The 17,593-nt window shown below is 40.5% G+C and overlaps 1 protein-coding gene across 1 annotated transcript in view; it reads right to left on the reverse strand.

Annotated features, from left to right (window-relative positions):
• TNFSF8 (tumor necrosis factor superfamily member 8) overlaps nucleotides 1-16,677 on the reverse strand; it is a 19,805-nt gene extending 3,128 nt beyond the window's left edge. Inside the window, exons 1-2 of the mRNA XM_019541101.1 lie at nucleotides 16,229-16,677; nucleotides 8,298-8,343 (exon numbers count right to left, since the gene is read on the reverse strand). Of these exons, the coding sequence (XP_019396646.1) occupies nucleotides 8,298-8,343; nucleotides 16,229-16,471 (289 nt within the window). The 5' untranslated portion in view covers nucleotides 16,472-16,677. The remainder of the gene's footprint in view (nucleotides 1-8,297; nucleotides 8,344-16,228) is intronic.
• Nucleotides 16,678-17,593: the final 916 nt, after the last annotated feature.

Genomic DNA, 17,593 nt, shown 5'->3' on the forward strand with positions numbered 1-17,593 from the left:
CCCCAGCTGACTTCCTGCCCTTTGGGCAGGGGGCTGGACTCGATGATCTCCCAAGGTCCCTTCCAGCCCTAATGTCTATGAAATCTATGAAATGATGAGGCAATGAGAAATGGATGCTTTACAAGCGTGATGCAGTGCTACAAAAGTTACGCAACAGAGTTTTTTTTCCATGAATGCTACTGGAGATGAACCAGATACTGGGCCTAGAGTACAGTATTTCTTTTTCCTGTTCCTGAAAAGCAGGAGAACAGATCCCCCTACTGGTTGAAGGGAGGTACTTGATGGCTGAGTTCAATCACTATTGAAATGATTGAATTTCACATTCTAGCAGTTTGAAATCTGCTGTTTGTAGGCTTAAACTCCCTTAACAAAAGACACTTTCATGTATTATCCTCTTATTGACATCTCTGCTAATTTTCATTCCTTTAAGCATGTAAGGTGGAAAGCTTTTGCATCTCTCCTTTTTGTGCACCTGCTGTGAAAGCCTTTGTTAACACTTGGGTGTAATCAACCAGGACAAATATTCTAGGAAATATATCTCAGTGCATCATTAGTCAATATATCCAGATGGATGATTGCTGATTTCATGTTGCATTGTCTGTTCTTTGTCTGGACCAGTGGTTTTCAAACTGGCGTCTGCATACCCCCTGGGGATACATGGCTCTTTGCTTGGGGGGACATGTCTACATTTTATTAATGCTAGTAGAGCTTCTGATTGATCAACATGCAATGAGTATTGTGTTGACTTTGGTGTCAACATCATTTCTAAGAAATGAATAAGCACGGGGATGTTGGGTGTAGGGGATACAAACAGCAATATTTTTCAGGTAAAGGAGTACATGGCTAATTTTTTTTTAAATCACTGGTCTAGATCACATAGAATTACATAAGGCATAAAGAAAACATCTCTTGGTTCTAAGACCAATATGGAAGGAGTGTGTCTATTGGGATGAGAGTCAAGGTTCCTTTATCCTATGTTTTAATCTGACCTTATGGAGCCAAATTCTCCTGTTTTAAGGGAGCTGTGCTGTTTTGCATCAACAGAGAATTTGGTTCAAGATCTGCAACCTCACCTCACTTAAATTGTCCAATGCCTTAACTTATCCTGGGTAAAGCAGGCATCATTTTTTTGAGGATCGTTATAATTTTGCCAAGCACTGTGTTCATTGACAACAGTATTAAAGCTAGAGTAGCTCCACTGCAGTTGATGTAGTTACTTCCACTCAGCCTTGCTTTTAAAAGATCATAGAATTATAGAACATTATCAGGGCCTGGGTCAAGTGGAAAGCAGCTGAGTAGGTAACTGTAACCCTAGTGACTGACCAGGTGTATACATGCATACCCTTCAAGGGTCAGGCAGGTTATGAACATATGAATGAATGTAATGAAATACCACTAAAAACACAGAGGCTAAAAATTGTCAAGCAGTCAAAGGGAGTTTGGGGCCTTTTGCACAAAAACAGTTAGTGGGATTTGGGAACCTAACCTCCAGCCAGAGGAATAAATCTCATGTATCAGATGTTCCTCTCACTGTTCAATGCAGTTGTGGCAAGTGTTGGGATCTACATTCTCTACAAAAATACATGCAGTACAGAAAAAACTCCTTCTGAAACATATTTTATACTAACAATCCTAATAGGATTAGATCTTTAAAAATGTTGCCTAGCCTGCAGACGGGAGAACAGAATTTGTTTTTTTCAGGAACTCAGTGGGATTTACTCTACAGAGCAAAAGAGAAAAAAGCCACAAAAAACAAACCAAACGAAACAAAGAAGCAACACCCCCCCACCCTCCAGCTCCCAAACACACAACTGGAAAAAAAAGAACCCCAACCCCCCCCGGACACACACACACACACACACACACACACACACACTCTCCGCTGCACAGCTTGACATTTAAATCTCCATCCCTGCAAGTTCTGCTGAGCTGGCCAAAAAAAGCTGTCTTGACATAAATAACCTAATCTTTCAAGGAGCTGTGTTCATGAGTTATGTTCATCTCTCACAATCAGCTCTGAGCTGAAGTGACTGTACCTTTTGTTTGCATGCCTGAACTTGCCTTCATTGACGTCAGCAAGTTTTAAAAAAATATATTTATTTGGTGACATCAGCTGTAGTTCTGAGAAAACCAGGTATGGAAAAAACAAAGCCTAGTTGTAAATAAGCATTTCCTGAGCTTATGTGGCTGGGCTGGGGCTGCTTACAATCACTTTCCACTTTTGCTTCTTTTGTTAATTGTTCTGGTCCACACAGTAAATCAGCTGTAAGCGAAGGCAGGGGACAGCCGTGATTGTAAAACCAATACAAGAATGTTCAACATTAGGCAGAGATCAGTGTGCACTTTCAAGCCTCTGGCCAAATCCTCTTCCTGCATTGGTTTTAAACCAAAGTAAATTATACTAAGCCAGAGGCCGCAGTCTGGGGCTAAATGTTGAAAACCTTTGCAAGCTGCATTCATGCCCTGTTTGACTGACAGAACTACAGCACACTGTGACAGGGGGAAGGAAGCCCTAAATGGAAGCCATATCTAGCATTTCCAAAGAAGCTATTTATGTCAGGAGAATCTCAATATTTGTACTGTCATTATGACGATTGCTGTGATCAGGTTAGATGCTAGCATTCAAGGGAATCACTCCTCAGGGATGTGATATCTACCTGCCAGACTACCTAAGGCTGCCTGTTTGACACACCCAACATATCTGCTATGACACAGCCAACAGCTAAAGGGCAGCTTCTTTTGCACTGTTGCTGAGCACAGGACTCAGATTTCACCTGCTGCACAAGCAAAAGGGTGTGTTACAGAGGACTGTGGTGTTATTCAAGGTATGATTTGAGTGCTGTAGTAGCCACGATGGTTCAGGAAATGTCTGGGAGGCAAGGCCTTTTTGTGATGTCTTTTCCTGGATGACCTGCATGATTGGGAGAGCTGTTGGACCAGGCTTCAGGCATCAGGTGTCCTTCATCAGGCCATGTTATTCAACAGAATGTATCTTTAAGGTAGGAAGAATTTGAAGGCCAGATATCTGCACATGCATACAGGTACTTGTACAGAAATGTAAACTGAGTCACCAGGCAGCTGATTAAAAGTCAGCAGCAAGGTCTAGTGCAAAGAACAGGATACTGGCACACAGGAGTGTAGCTGGGCAACTCTGTAACACGTGGGGCAGCACCAGCTACTGCCATGCCAATTGCAGAAGTGCAGTCAGACACCACTGTGGTCACAGCTTTTTTCTGGTGCCCCTCCACAAAGGCAGCACACAGGGCACCTGCTCCATTTGCCCCCACAGTTACGCTACTGCTGGCACATGGGAGAAGGCAGTTCTGTTCTTCATAGGCGACTGGTAGGGAGGTGCACGGGGGTGCACATGCCCCCCCTGACAGGGCCGGTGCCCCCCAGTGGTTGACACTGATGCTGTTGGTAGGGCTGGTGCCCCCCCCGACAGGATCAGCGGCTTCTGCGGGTGCCCCCCCAGATTCAGGAGGCACCAGTCACTCATGCTGTTCTTGACTGTGCAGGGTGGCTTTGGAAAAAATCACTTCACCACCGTCTGCATCAATTTCTTCACCCGTAACTAGGATATACTGAGAGAGTTTGTAAAGCACTTTGAGAGCAACAGATGAAAAGTGCTGTGGATATTTTTATTGGGAAGTTACAATGCTGTATAATATTTAATGTTATCAGCTGCAACAACACTCTAATCCCACAATAGTAGCAATATAATTGATTATTTCATCTTCTCTTCTAGGTTTGAAAAAAATGTCTTATGAGTCCCCGTTCACCTAAAACTTTGTATTCCTAAAAAAACCCAGCTTATATGATACTGGCTTTAAACATCCACAGAAGTCTGGTCTGTTGTCCTGTCTGACTTCCTGTGTACCAGAGGTCATATAATTTATTCTTTTATTGAGCCCTGTAGCTCATGATATCACTCTTAATCTGAAGAGATGGAGATGAAGTATGCACCATCTCCCATAGCAGTTTGTTTCAACAATTAATCACATTTACTTAGAAAAACCTTGTGCTTTATTTCCAGTTTGAATTTATCTGTCTTCATCTTCTGCCTGAATAAGCATATGCTTTTGGTCATGAAGGTAAGCTTGGTGCCGAGTGAAACCAAAGCTTTCTGGTACATTCTTCCTAGCATTTGCAAGCCTAAACTTGCCCAAATTTTAAACTGAGTGACACAACCCATGTTCTGAGACTCTTTTAATAAAAAAGCAGAGGTTCATGGATAAATTGATTTCTCTGATTGTGATTTGGGAAGCTGAGGGCAATCCCAAACCTGTCCACCAATCTGAGTACTAAAGTCATTGCAATGTAATTTTGTCTCCTTCACAGTATATATATAAATGCATGGACTTTATAGGGTGTCTCTCTACTATTATCCATGTCTGTCGGCCTGGTCTGATACTCTAAAGAGTCTACCACCCTACAATTTGATTTGGCTTCCACATGCACCATTGGAATAACTGGTGCATATAACTCAACTGGTATGAAGGAGACTTGGTTCTAGCTCATGAGACCATTTTATGCTGTCAACTATATTCCTGTAAATCTGGAATTACCCTGATGACTTCATTCTGATTTATTATGGTCTAAGGGAAATCAGAATTTGGCATGTAGTTCTTGAGCACTCAGGGCCAGATTTTTATTCAGGGATCTTATACCCTTTGAAAGAATAAGATGGGTAATTAATCATGTTTAAAAATCTGGTCCTCCACAGCTCCTGAAATTCAGTTTTTCACATTCAGCGAAACAGGAACATATTTCCAGGTTTATTCTTGTGTAAATGAGAGCAGAGTTTGGTGCCATGTCTTCAAGACTCAGGGAATAACAACAGATCAGCAAGAAGGAGACATATGCCTCAGAGGTAGCTCTACCGAGGGACATGTGTATTGGGGAGGCACTGAGAGCCGAACACCAAAAGCCCCTAGTTGCTAAGCAGAAAGTTATTATGAAGAAAGGCATGAATGAACATAGAAAATGCATTCTAAATTTGAAATGGGTTCTACAACTACAAAGAACACATTTTATGAATGATTATTTAATAAGATTTTTCTCTCTGTTCCTTGTGCCTTTCTACTAACTAGTATAAAGAGATTTCAAGATGATTGGTGGTACTTTTTCAGATAAACATTTAATTAGCTGGCAATGCATCCTTCTCAAGTAAATGTCTGCAGATGGATTCAAACTTATCCATTGAGGATTGACAGTTAAGTAAGGAATATATTCACCCCCATAAACGGCTTTTAAGTACCTATTGGTATTTAGTTAGTGATATACAACAGCATATGGAGCCTAAATGAAATGCAAGGTGAAATTTGAGTGTACATGTTTAACGCCACTGGATTGACTTAGAAAAGAAGCTATGCCTGTTTACTTGTGTATTCACATATGATATACCTTTTATTTGCATGAGCATCTGTCATTTTTTCTACTACAGCCTCTCTTCCCTCGATGCGTAAGACACAAACACAAAAGGACAGAATTCTGGTTGCACGGGGAAATACACATCTGACCTTTCTAATGTTTGATTTTTTTTTTTTACTTTGCAACTTTGATGCTCTCTTTACTGCATTGCTCTGTATGTGAGCTGCATGAGGTATTTTTGTATACACAAAACACATACTATCATATATTATGCTTTCAATTCTCACTCCTCTAGTTATGCAGAGGAGCTTTAACTTTTGAGAAAAAATAAATCACTGGCACTTAAAAACATCATTGAGGAGACTGGATGGTCACCTAGCTGGGGTCACCTGACCCCAATTGTCTTTTCTACTTAGTGCGGGGTGAGGGGCTGGACCCAATGATCTGGTGGGGTCCCTTCCAGCCCCTAACAATCTATGAATCAATATTTTACAAAGTAGCTTTAGGGCAAACAAGAATCAGGCCCATCAACATCAGTATTATTATCACCAGTTCCCTCCACCATCCAGCCTCTTAGAGGGGCACAGTTACTAATGTGGGTTTAATTAAGAATAAAGCATCCCTAAATGAACAGTGTTAACAACTTCCTCAGTGTTTTTGAAGGGCCCAGCAGTGTTGTTTTGAAAAGGACCCACGCGCTTGTAAAAGAATCCGTTTCCAATTCATGCAGTGCTCTTGTGATATATCCTAACACACCACAGATATTTGGTATTATGCTGTATTTTTTATGCCACAGACTTTCTTCAGTTCCTGCCAGTGCTTATTTGACTTATCAGTTTATCTTTGCATTTTTAATTGACCATATCCATCAAATGGAAAAGACAAATCTGTCAGGGAGCCATTCTTCTGCTTTCTACCATATCTGGTCTTCTAATATATCTGGTCTTTCTCTTTCTACCATATCTAGTCTTCTGGTCTTCTTGAGCAGTAGGACACCCCATGCATTTTTACTATGTTCTCATTCTCTACAACTTAACTAGTCCTTTAATAATAGTAACAACAACATTTTTAATAGTAACAAATAGCTTTCTGAAACTACTTCTAAATCATCAATCTAATTTTCTACCCTTCACCTCTTCTTTCTGGTCATGGCTATTTAAGATTTACCAGCAGATTTTTGGGAGAGCATGTGATTCTACTTGGCCAAGAGACAGAAAGGGTTTTATCTAATGCTATGGTATCTTATGAACTAAGGCTGAGGCAACCCAGGTTATTCAGGATAAGAAATGACAATTGGCATAAACTGGTTGGTATGAAAAAAGGTTGCAATTAGTGCTAAATCTCCCCTCTGCCATTGAGAATTATTGTGTCATTACCTCTGGATTCAAATATCAATTGACTTGCTCTGTCTTTGCACCTGCTTTTCATTGGTTCCTGTCAGTGGAAAACATTTACTATTACAGTTCCATTTGTTTCTTGCTAATTAAGTATAAAACTCAGCTGCTGAAAATCAACCTAAGTCCAGTAACTTCAGTGGAGCTATATTCACAGCAGCTGGAGCTCTAGCCTCCAGAAAGTCCCTTCCAGTACATATATTCACTCAGTTGCTCCCTGTTTTTCTTCTTCTTGAGAATAGTGTGTAGAGACTAGAAGTGATCTAATTACAGAGAAGTAAGATTTACAAGCTTTTCTTTGTTGGCAGAGAGGAGAGGAGATTATAAATCTTATTTTGTGATGTCTATCAATCTCAGTCATATTAGTATAATTCAGCTAAAGACATCCTCTGAATTTTCCCTAGTGCATTAAAATCAGAATTTAAACCCAACTTATCTTTCCTTTTACCCAAACTTGGTACATTAAAATAATGGCTTATTTCTAGGGGGAGAGGGGCTGAGTTTTAAAACAAGAACAATCTGTGAGATATACCTATGGTGCTACAAAGGCTGGTCTATACATACTGGATGGAAAGGTTGCCCCAAGGACATTTTGGGATAGATGAGTTTATTGGTTAAAATATATATTTGACCAAATACTGTCATATTTGTTGTATGGAAATGCTGAGTAGGATGAGGGCTGGTCTGGTGATTAAGGCACTGTAGAAGTGCTCAGGAGCTTTTTATTAAACTCTTGAATTTGTCACAGGTTTTGTACAAAAATTTATAAATCTCTGTACTTTGGTTTCCCATCTGTAAAATGGGTATTAATATTTCCCTTCCTTCTGAAGCAGTAGTGAATGTAATTTGGAAATATTTGTGACCTGCTAAAATACACTGTGCTAGGGGTCTTAAAGAAAGATAGATGATAGCAACAAAATCACTAGTTACTCCAGATTTATAGCAGCATAAGTCAGAGCAGAACTTTGAAATACTACAGGCAATAGAAAATATTTTTTCTTCCCATTCTACTCACCCTGTTTATCCTTTGTCTCTCTGTAGTTCTCATTTTATCCCACCTGCTTTTTTTTTTTCTCCCACTTTCTCACAGCCACTAGTAAGAATGTGAATCAAGTACTATTTGAATATAGGGCAGGTAATTGAGCCCCAGGTGGTTTTGAAAAAAGCAACAATGAATGTAAACCCATTCCTAGACCAGATGAAATCCAATGCTCCTCCGTGTGCAGGAGTGAGCCATTATAATAACACCTTATAATCAGACTAATATTCATATTGGTTGGTAAAAACGCTTTAGTGCAATGACACATTGGGGTAAATTCAGAAATGCTTGTTATTTCCTCAGCCATGCATTGGTTTCCGGCAGTACAAAGTAATTTGCAAGTTTTTTTCCACTGGCTTGGCTTTTACGTCAAGAGGAGAGCTTCGGTAAAATGTTAAGATTTGCAAATTAGTTTTTTTCCCATGTTGGATATCATTTGTATTCTAAGCCAGACAAAATGCATTGATTGTCATTTACATGTATCGTCTTACCTCCCACAAAATGAAGTGTATTGCCTGGCTTTTCAGGAGTAGGCCCCTGAAAGAAAAGAAAGGGACATATGTTTATTCTGGTATCTATGAGTGTTTCTGTTTAAGGCATGAATGAGTTTCAAGTTATCCTCTGATCATACTCCATTTCTCAAGGGTGAAACTGAACCTTGTTATGAAAATTGTTTCAAAGCCTTCTGAAGCACTTAAGACACAGTTTGGCTCAAAGGGGGCACTGCAGGACTCAAGTAGTGTATAGGCTCCTTGCTAGCTTTCTGTATCGGGTGGGATTTCACCTTCCCCTGAAGTTCACAATATAGACCTTATGCTGAGTAGATGTTTTGGGGACCTGAAGAGTCTCTTCCCTTCTGAATGGGAGCTTTTTCTCTTTCAAATGGTTGGGAAGTCAGCTTTCCTGTTCTGTGTGTGTTAGTGTAAACATGGAAGCACGAGGTCCAAAAAATATATTTTTTCAAAGTTTGTGAAGCACAGAATAGAAGACAACAATGTGCCTCTTGAAGTAGGGGACCCTGCCAGTGCCAAATCCTGCTCCCTTTGACTGGAGTGGGATGGATGAAAATAAAAATCTCAGCTCCCTGTAACTATACCATTGCAAGTGTCAAATGGAAATGTATGTTTTCCCTTTTCTCCACCTTTCTGCTCTTACTTCTCCGTGGGACAGGAAGCACAGTGGCAAAAAACACCCACACAAGAAAGGTTCTTCACTCTGTGTTCTTATCTTTTTAGCAGAAAGTACTGATAATGCACAAGGAAATGTACTCCAGTCCGCAGTCTTTGCCTGTGTTCCCATGTGTGCATTTCCCCCCCCCATCAACACACAGACACACCCTTAAATATGTGCTTATTTGGGTAGGGGTTATAACTAGAGCTGTGCTTTATCTTAGACTAGAACACTATTCATTTCCAGGGCAAATCTCCTGCATGCTACTTCCATTTATTCAATGGTTCCTATAATTGATGTGGTTTACCAGAGGAAGAACTCTAGAGCATCTCAACATACAGAGCCACGAGCAGTGTCACAGACAAACACAGACAAGTGCAGAAACCATGAGGACACAGAAATGTGGGTGCAGGTTTGCAGCATGGACTGTCATTTCCAGGCTGCTCAAATTTGGGTGCCGATCATTCGTGCTAGCTGCCCAGTGCAGACATCACCCTTGAGACTATACCAGGTCCAGTTTATAAGACTCAAGACTAAAGGGATTACATAGCTTGAAAGCATCCAAAATTTCTGACAGTGACTCGTCATTCATGATAAACTGGAAAACCGAAATACTCATTTCTAGCTGAGGCTGCTCCTAGCTGAGGCATAGCACAAACGGTAGATGTTAGTGCCACACAGGTAGAAATCTATCTTGTTTCTTATGTAGTTCATGTTATGTAATGTCTGATTAACAGTCTGCATCTTCACAGCATCCCTGAAAAACATAGGGTAAGTCATCCTTATTTTACAGCGGGAGAGCTGAGACTGCATAGATAGATTCTTTTGGTAAAGATTGTACAGACTCCCTATCTTTTGGGCTAGGATTTAAGTGTCAATCTTCTAAACACCAGGCCATGTAAAAGTTGTTGAATTTGGTCACATGAAAAAGGAAACCTTAGATCTGCAGTTATATTCTGCAAAATGAGATGGGTCCACTCCTGCCTATAAGGGAGTGCTTTTCAAAGTGATTGAGACCTAAGGAGACATAAGCATTAGTGTGAAATATTCACCTTTCAAACTTTCCTCTGAGATGGAGGTTAGGGAAAGGAATTCTAGCATCTCATTGCCTGCCATGCAGTCAGGGTGATTTGAAGGAAATTAAAATGTACTAATGTATCACATTTCCTCCTGGGAAGTCTTCAAATAAATGAAAATAGCAGATACTAATGCATTTTATTTCAGCATCAATTGAGTAGACTTCCCAATAAAACTTTAGTGTTTGCTTCTAAACATTGTTCTTGTTGCTGTTATTTTCCTTTTCCATAGCAAGAAGGATTCAGTTTAATGCTATAATTTGAAATGTAAAGAGTTACCCTCTAGGAGCAAAAAGAGATTAAATTGTACAGTACAAGCTTGGGGAAAATCTCATTATAAATGAATTTCAGCCTGTCTGTAACAGCTCTGGGTGTGGATGATGAATGATCTCAATCATTACTCAGCAAGCAGGATAATTTGAGTTTGCTTCATTAGAGAAAATGATAATCAGGTGTCATTGAAAGCCATCTTTTTAATGCTTCTCAAAAATCTTCTCAAATTAAATCAATCTGGTGCCTCATCTGTTGTCTAATCAAAGTCATCTTAATAAATGTCTCTTGCACTCCCCTTTCCTTGTGAGAGAACCTGCAAAGGTCATATATCCCCTGACTGGGAAGAAATAATACCCATAAGAATTTAGCAATCATGCAGCACAAAACAGTGAGGTATGCAGATTATTGTTACGATAGATACTGCCACATGCCCTAGTAAAATATGCATTCAGAAAAGGGAAACATACTTTTATATGTCTTTAGAAAGCTTGCATGCAAGGTCAAACTCAAGGCTCTTGTAAAAAGGTGTCACTCCACTGACTTCAGTGTACCATAGTTGTGCTTGCTCTGAAGTCTACCTCAACCCTTTTGCGGGGGGTTCAACCAGAATCTGAAACACCAAAAGATATTCCCTACCAGGTCCAGCTCTTATGTTGTCACAAACCATTCAGCCCAGGTCGTGAAACCTAAATGGTTTGAATACAGTGTTTGCACAAACATTCAGATATGCATGTGTATTTGCTGGTTTTTACTCAGTATAAAGTCAAATTTCTGGCTACACTGAAGTCAGCATGAAGTCTGTGGGATTTTCAGGCAAGCCAGACTTTTATGGCTGTTGAAATTCCTTACTTTAAGTATCAGAAACAAGGATATAGGCTAATGCTCCTGAGAACTGAAGGTCTGTTTTCACAAATGTGTTGACATGTGTGATTTTTCTTATAGAAGCCATCTAAAAACACTCAGAAAACAATGTCCCATGGAAAAAATCATTGGGGCAGCATCATTAGGTCTGAGGTCCTGAGAGCCTGAGCATCTGCCCCTCTGATTCACTTTAGCCAAATTTGTGCCCACTCAATTTATCTGGAAATTAAGGGGCAAACTCTAGCAGTAATAAGGTTAATGGACGTTTTACCATTCATTGTAAGGAGACTGGGATTTCATTCTGATTCAAGCAATCATGAAAACAGCAGTTGTCCCCTATATTTCTGTTCTTTACAGATACAAGAATGTTAAGACAGTCAAATTATTTCTGAACTTAAAGAAAGTTAAGAAAGGTAAACTTCATAAAAGCCTATAATAAGCTATTTATTTAATTTGTAATCCTATTATATTTGTTACACCGTAGGCTGCGAAGTGCCGGTCATAGTTGCATCATAACAGTGCTTTTTTTTGTTCAACCACAGATTGCAAAAAGACTTCAATATTTAAAATGGTTATTCTTGTTTTATAGCTAGGGAAACTAAAGCAGAGACAGCTTAAATAAGTGGTCCCAAATCACACGGGTATTTGGAGGCAGAGCTGAGAATGAATGATATTCTCAGTCCTCGTGCTGTATCTGATAAGAGGTATCATTAATAATTTCGGAGTAAATACCAATACATGACTTTAGTGGGGGTGAAAGGGAACAGACTGACCGCCTTGGACTGTGAAGGACTCTATGTATATACAGAAGAGTTACAGTATACATTGCAGCAGCATGGTCTTCCCATGCTGAGCCCTATGATGCCTCCATTCTGTTTGGCAGGGTTTTGTTCTAGATAAAAAGAAAATGGCATGTTTTCCATGAGCAGAGGGAGGTAGATAGCGGTGTTAGTTTGCTTACAGGAAAAAGGCAGGGTAGATTTTCACCTTATACACTAAATTTCTCTCTCCTTCTTATACACTGCTGTGCACATGTCCTTCCACAGCATCTGATGAAGTGAGCTTCAGCCCAGGAAAGCTTGTGCTATACATACATACATGCATGCATGCATATTTACATATTTATATCTACCTACTTTGGCTAGCCTATAAGGTGCAGATCTACTTGGCCTTCTACTTCACTTCAGATTAACACAACAAAAGGTCATTTCTAAATGCAACTCTGTCTTCTGCCTCATTTTCCATGACCGCCCAGTGTTTTCGCTCTTTCTCTCTCTGTCTCTTTCAAGATTGCCCACCAGGGGGTGCTAATTAATGCAATTTGGGACATCTTTGTGTAGAAAAAGAAAAAGTGATTTTTTGTTCGTGGCTGACCCAGGCTCGATTCCGGCTGATAACGTTATTTTAGAATTTTAAACAAAGCAAGTTTGAAAACAAACTAGATCATTTAATGTAAGTATTGCACATGCACCTATAATCATGCACATCACTACTGTACCAGGCCTGGAGAGCTTTATTAAAGGGTGTTGTCAGGCTGAAAAGACAAGCATTTCGAAACCCTCTGAAACTGAGAGTGATCAACCAACTGTGAGTCAGGCAACAAGGTATCGCTCTGGTTATTGATAGAGTATAGTCTAGGGTGGCTCTCAACAAATAGTTGCCTAATTTACCATATTTGCTGAAACATTTTAGTAGAATGGTTTAACTGAAAGTAGGAGCTCCACTATAATTAGTGTATATTTCTGGCCCAACAGTTTTCCCTGAGCTCTTGGCTATAACAGCACTGGAAGAGGTGGGGAGGCAGGAGATTTTTGTAACCGAAACCAAAAAAAAAAAGGATGAATCCTCTCTAATGAACTCATTCACTTTTATGAAAAACAAGACCTTATCTGAAAGCTGTATAGGTGCTACATTTCCAGTTGATCTGTTTTTCTGGACGATGAAGAAGCGAGTCGACTATTTCCAGACACGATTCCAAGGATTCTGTGCTTCCTGAACAGGAAGTTTTTATAAGCCGCTTTTCTGAAGAAGTGGGTGTTACGCAATTTTGATGTGCTCTAAAATGCACCGAGATGAATGTTATTTAATAACATTTGTACTGGATTTAGATGAGTTGGGATTGTTAGGGATTTTTCGTTGTTTATGTTGTGTAATCCATGATTTGAGAGCTCCTCCTCTAGTATTTATTGAATTTCTCCCTGTATAATCCTGAGTCAAGTGTGTGTCCAAACTAAATGAGTGGGAATTCATCAATGAGGTGGTTTTGCAACTGAAAAAAACTTGAGACAAAAAATCTAAATATCCCATCAGTCTGATGATACAAGATTCTGCCCCCTTCCTGAGGGGTAAGTTCACTTAAGGGTAGCTGGGGAGTCTGCATTTTCTCATAGGAGTAAACCCAAAGAGCTAACTATGCATCTCTCATGACGAGACCTTCCAATTAACACCTGCAAGGTGGAGGTACCATATGCAGTAGACCAATACTGTATGCAGACCAGAAAACACCCAACCTGAGAAACAAATATAGCTATCAAAGAAGTTTCTGACACCTCTCACACTGACTGCTTGAGCACGAAGGAAGGTGCGTGTTACAAATGCACACTGCATCCCACTGAAGAACTCATAAAGTGTCATCATTCATTATCTGGACCTGAAGAGGTAGTTCCTCAAGGACAGAGACTGAAGGAAATGCAAGGAAATGCAACAGGATTGTGGACTTTTCAGGTCATGGAAAGCAAGACCAGGAAATAATGTTCTTTACTTCCAAATTCCCCTTGCAAATAAAAATGATTTAATAAATCACTACATCACACACTTGGATGACCTGTTTTTTCCTTCTCCGAACCTATTTGCAAAATTGTTGTAGTGAGTTCCTTTATGAAATGAATCATAGAATCACAGAATCAATGAGTCGGGAGGCACCTACACAGATCATCGAGTCCGACCCCTGCCATGGGCAGGAAGGAGCACTGGGGGTGGCAGGGGTCATAAGACCCCAGCCAGGTGCCCATCCAGTCTCCTCTTGAAGATCTCCAGGGAAGGTGAGAGCACCACCTCTCTGGGAAGCCTAGTCCAGGCTCTGGCCACCCTTACTGTGAAGTAGTTCTTCCTAATATCTAACCTAAACCTATCCTCCCTCAGCTTGTGGCCATTGTTCCTGGTGACTGCAAGGGGGGCCCTGATGAAAAGACTTTCCCCGAGTCCCTGCTGCTGGCCCCGATAAGGTTGTCGGCAGCCACAAGATCCCCCCTGAGTCTCCTCTTGCGGAGACTGAAGAGATTCAGGTCCCTCAGCCTCTCCTCATAGGCTGGCCACGGAGGCCCTCAACCATACGAGTGGCCTCCTCTGGACCCTCTCCAGGTTCTCCACGTCCCTCCCGAAGTGTGGCGCCCAGAACTGGACGCAGTACTCCAGCTGCGGCCTGACCAGCTGAGGTTCAGGGACGCAGAGGGGGCATTGAAGATTGAAGATCCTTAATTCTTCAATATTATCATTCCGCTGCATTTAGGGTAACAGCATTTATCCTGTTGGAGAGCTAATTTAGTGTTAAATTTAGTATTAATAAGAACTAATGAAATCTGCTTTGTGTAAAATATCTGCACTAATTCAGTAATTAACTGGTCCATTATTTGAAGGCTCTGCTTTAATGTACCACTATCTGATTATTATAATAAAATGCCTGCATCTCATTCTGATACATGAATTCAAGAATACATTCATGTTTTATGTTGGTGTAACAACACTGATTTCAATTAAGTGGCTCCTCAATCACCTTGGTATAATGGAGAGACAAATCAGGCCTCACAGGTATCTTTTCTCACAAATGTGTAGGTAATTTTTCTCCCTCTCTCATGCACACATTTACACACATACTAGAATTAATAAATCAAGAAAAGCAATTTGCTGAAGGGCAGTGTTTTTCAGGTCAACTTTCTTTTATGTACCAAGATCTTAAGCTGTTTTTTCCCCCCCAAAATATATTCTGTCTAAAAGTCATATTAATGGGTCCACCAGAGCTTGGATTTACTATACAACTCTTAAGACTATTTCAATTAATGGCAAAATGTTCACTGACTTCAACAGAGCCAGGATTTTGTCCACCGTTGTTAATTTACTCAACCAAGAAAGATGACCACTTGCTGTTTCCCTTGCAAAAAATGCATTGGCTCCTCATTCTTCCCAGCTCAGAGCTGTCCTCTTATTTTCAAAAGCTTACACAGTCTTGCCTTTAGCCTGCCTCACATTCACTGCTCCCTATCATCATTTTGAACTGAACTCCTGTTCTTCCCCACAGCCTTGGCACCGTGACTTCAAGCACATTCCCTTCTGCCACTCTTGCTAGCTTACAATGCCCTCTCTGCGTCCCTGAACCTCAGCAGACTTTCCCTTTCCTTTCAAACACAGTCTGAAGAAAATATCTGTTCTCCACCTTCAGTTTCTTACCAGGTCTTTTTCTCTTTCACTGATTTTGAAGTTTGAATGCTTTCAAGAATTGACCATAAAGTGCTTTTGCTCCTCTATTTTTTCCTGTAAATCACCATTTCATATAAATATTTGGTGTCATATGCACTGAGGTGCTGTGCACCGTAGCAATCAATTAACTACCATGGGAAGATAGGAATTGCTGGGCTGGATCAGTCTCATCATCTGTCTACTTCTGTATCCTGTTCCTTCTAGTGAGCAGTTCCAGAGTCTTCAGCAAGAAGTTCAAGAAACTCTGAAGTAGTTAGTAATCTTATATCCTGCCCCCATAAGAGTTTTAGTCTTGTCCCTGATGCCCAGTTGTTGACTTAGAGCCCAGAGCATGAACTGTTTCTGTCTTTCTTGTATAGAATTAATGGTGCATAAAAAATTAGTTTGGTACCTAGAGGAAAAATATTTCCATTCCAGCTTTTTTCTATCTCCCTCATTTCCCACCCCTTCTCTACCTAATTCATATGATTTTAGGAGAAAAGAGACTTTTTTTTTTTTTGATTACAAGAAACTTTCTTTTGACAGCAGAAGGAAAAAGAAACCAAGGAGAAAAGGTGGAAATTGCTTACCGTCTTCTGAACAATTAAGATCATGATGGTTGCTAGGGCAAACACGAGGCAGACAGAGAGGAAAGCAGTGGTGAAATAGAAATATGATTTGTCAGTGGCCATGGGCCTCCTTGAAACAGAGTCTTCAGTCATCTTTATGGCTGCTTCATGAGAGTCATTCACCTGGAAAAATGTTTGCTCTTGTGGTGAGCACATTCTTATATAGTCTTCAGTGTAACAATCTGTATCTCCCCTTGATCGCATTCAAACTTGTAGCCCATCTTGGTTCCTAGCAGGATTTTCCCCCTTCATCCTGGCTCATGTGATCTGGAAAAAAAGCTTCATCATTCGCCGTACGAAGAAAAATGGACCTGGGGGCGTGAGGCAGGACGCAGCTGCGAAGAGGGGAAGACGCTTCATATTCTTGATCAGGGATTTCACGACGGCAATCTCGCATGCTGCATCGGAGGTTTCTGATGTCAGAAGATGAACAGTAACCAGGACCATTTCCCCCCTCCCCTTCCACCGTCTTTCTCTGAAACTGAGTACAATGCAAATTATGTTTCACTTTAAGCTCAACTGCATCGACGGTTTGGTACAGTATATCACACTAGCTAGTGTCTTCCTGTTTCATAGTGCAATTCCTTCTCAGTCTTAGTAGAGTACTGTGGTCTGGAGGTATTGTCAAAGTATGAATGTATGTTTGTGGGTCTGATGAACATTAATTCATACAGACAATATCTGGAGACAGTGTATAGGATTTTCATGGTGTCTTAATGACTTAGAAGCAGAATCCCCACTATATGTCAGAGGAACATGCATACCGAAGAAGAGATGATTGCAAATATTTGTTTGAAAAGATTATTCTGTCAAAAATGCATTTTTTTTCAAAACCAAAGTGTTTTACAGAAGTATATTGGCCTGGCTACTAAGGTACAAGTTGGAGTTTTGACAGTCAGAGTGAGAGCAGCTTCAGCAGAATAGCTAGTAGTGAGGGGTTTCAGATATACACAGGGAATGTGGAAGGCTCAAATTCAAGTCCATTCCTTGCTTAAACTGGATCAGAAGCTTGAACCTGTGCCTCCCATGTGAATGCCCTAACAAGGATCCCACCAGCTGCTCTGCAGTAGGGATCTAACTTGTGTTCTTCTCTTCTCTCCTTTGTATTTTTCACCAACATATTTCTGGTGGTTTCAGTTCTGTTCCAATTTAGAGTGAAAAAAAAATGCCAGCACCATACAAAAAACTGCCAATACCACACAATTTTGGTTTCTGGCTAGCGCCTTTTTTATGTGTGTAAATCATGTGGGCAGTCTTGAAAGTGCAACCAGTAGACACAATTCTGCTTTGGATGTGCATCTGTATGTGCCCACTGACACTATCTGG

The sequence above is a fragment of the Crocodylus porosus genome, unplaced genomic scaffold (genome assembly GCF_001723895.1).
Source record: "Crocodylus porosus isolate Cpor-Errol unplaced genomic scaffold, CroPor_comp1, whole genome shotgun sequence".
Lineage (NCBI taxonomy): Eukaryota > Metazoa > Chordata > Crocodylia > Crocodylidae > Crocodylus > Crocodylus porosus.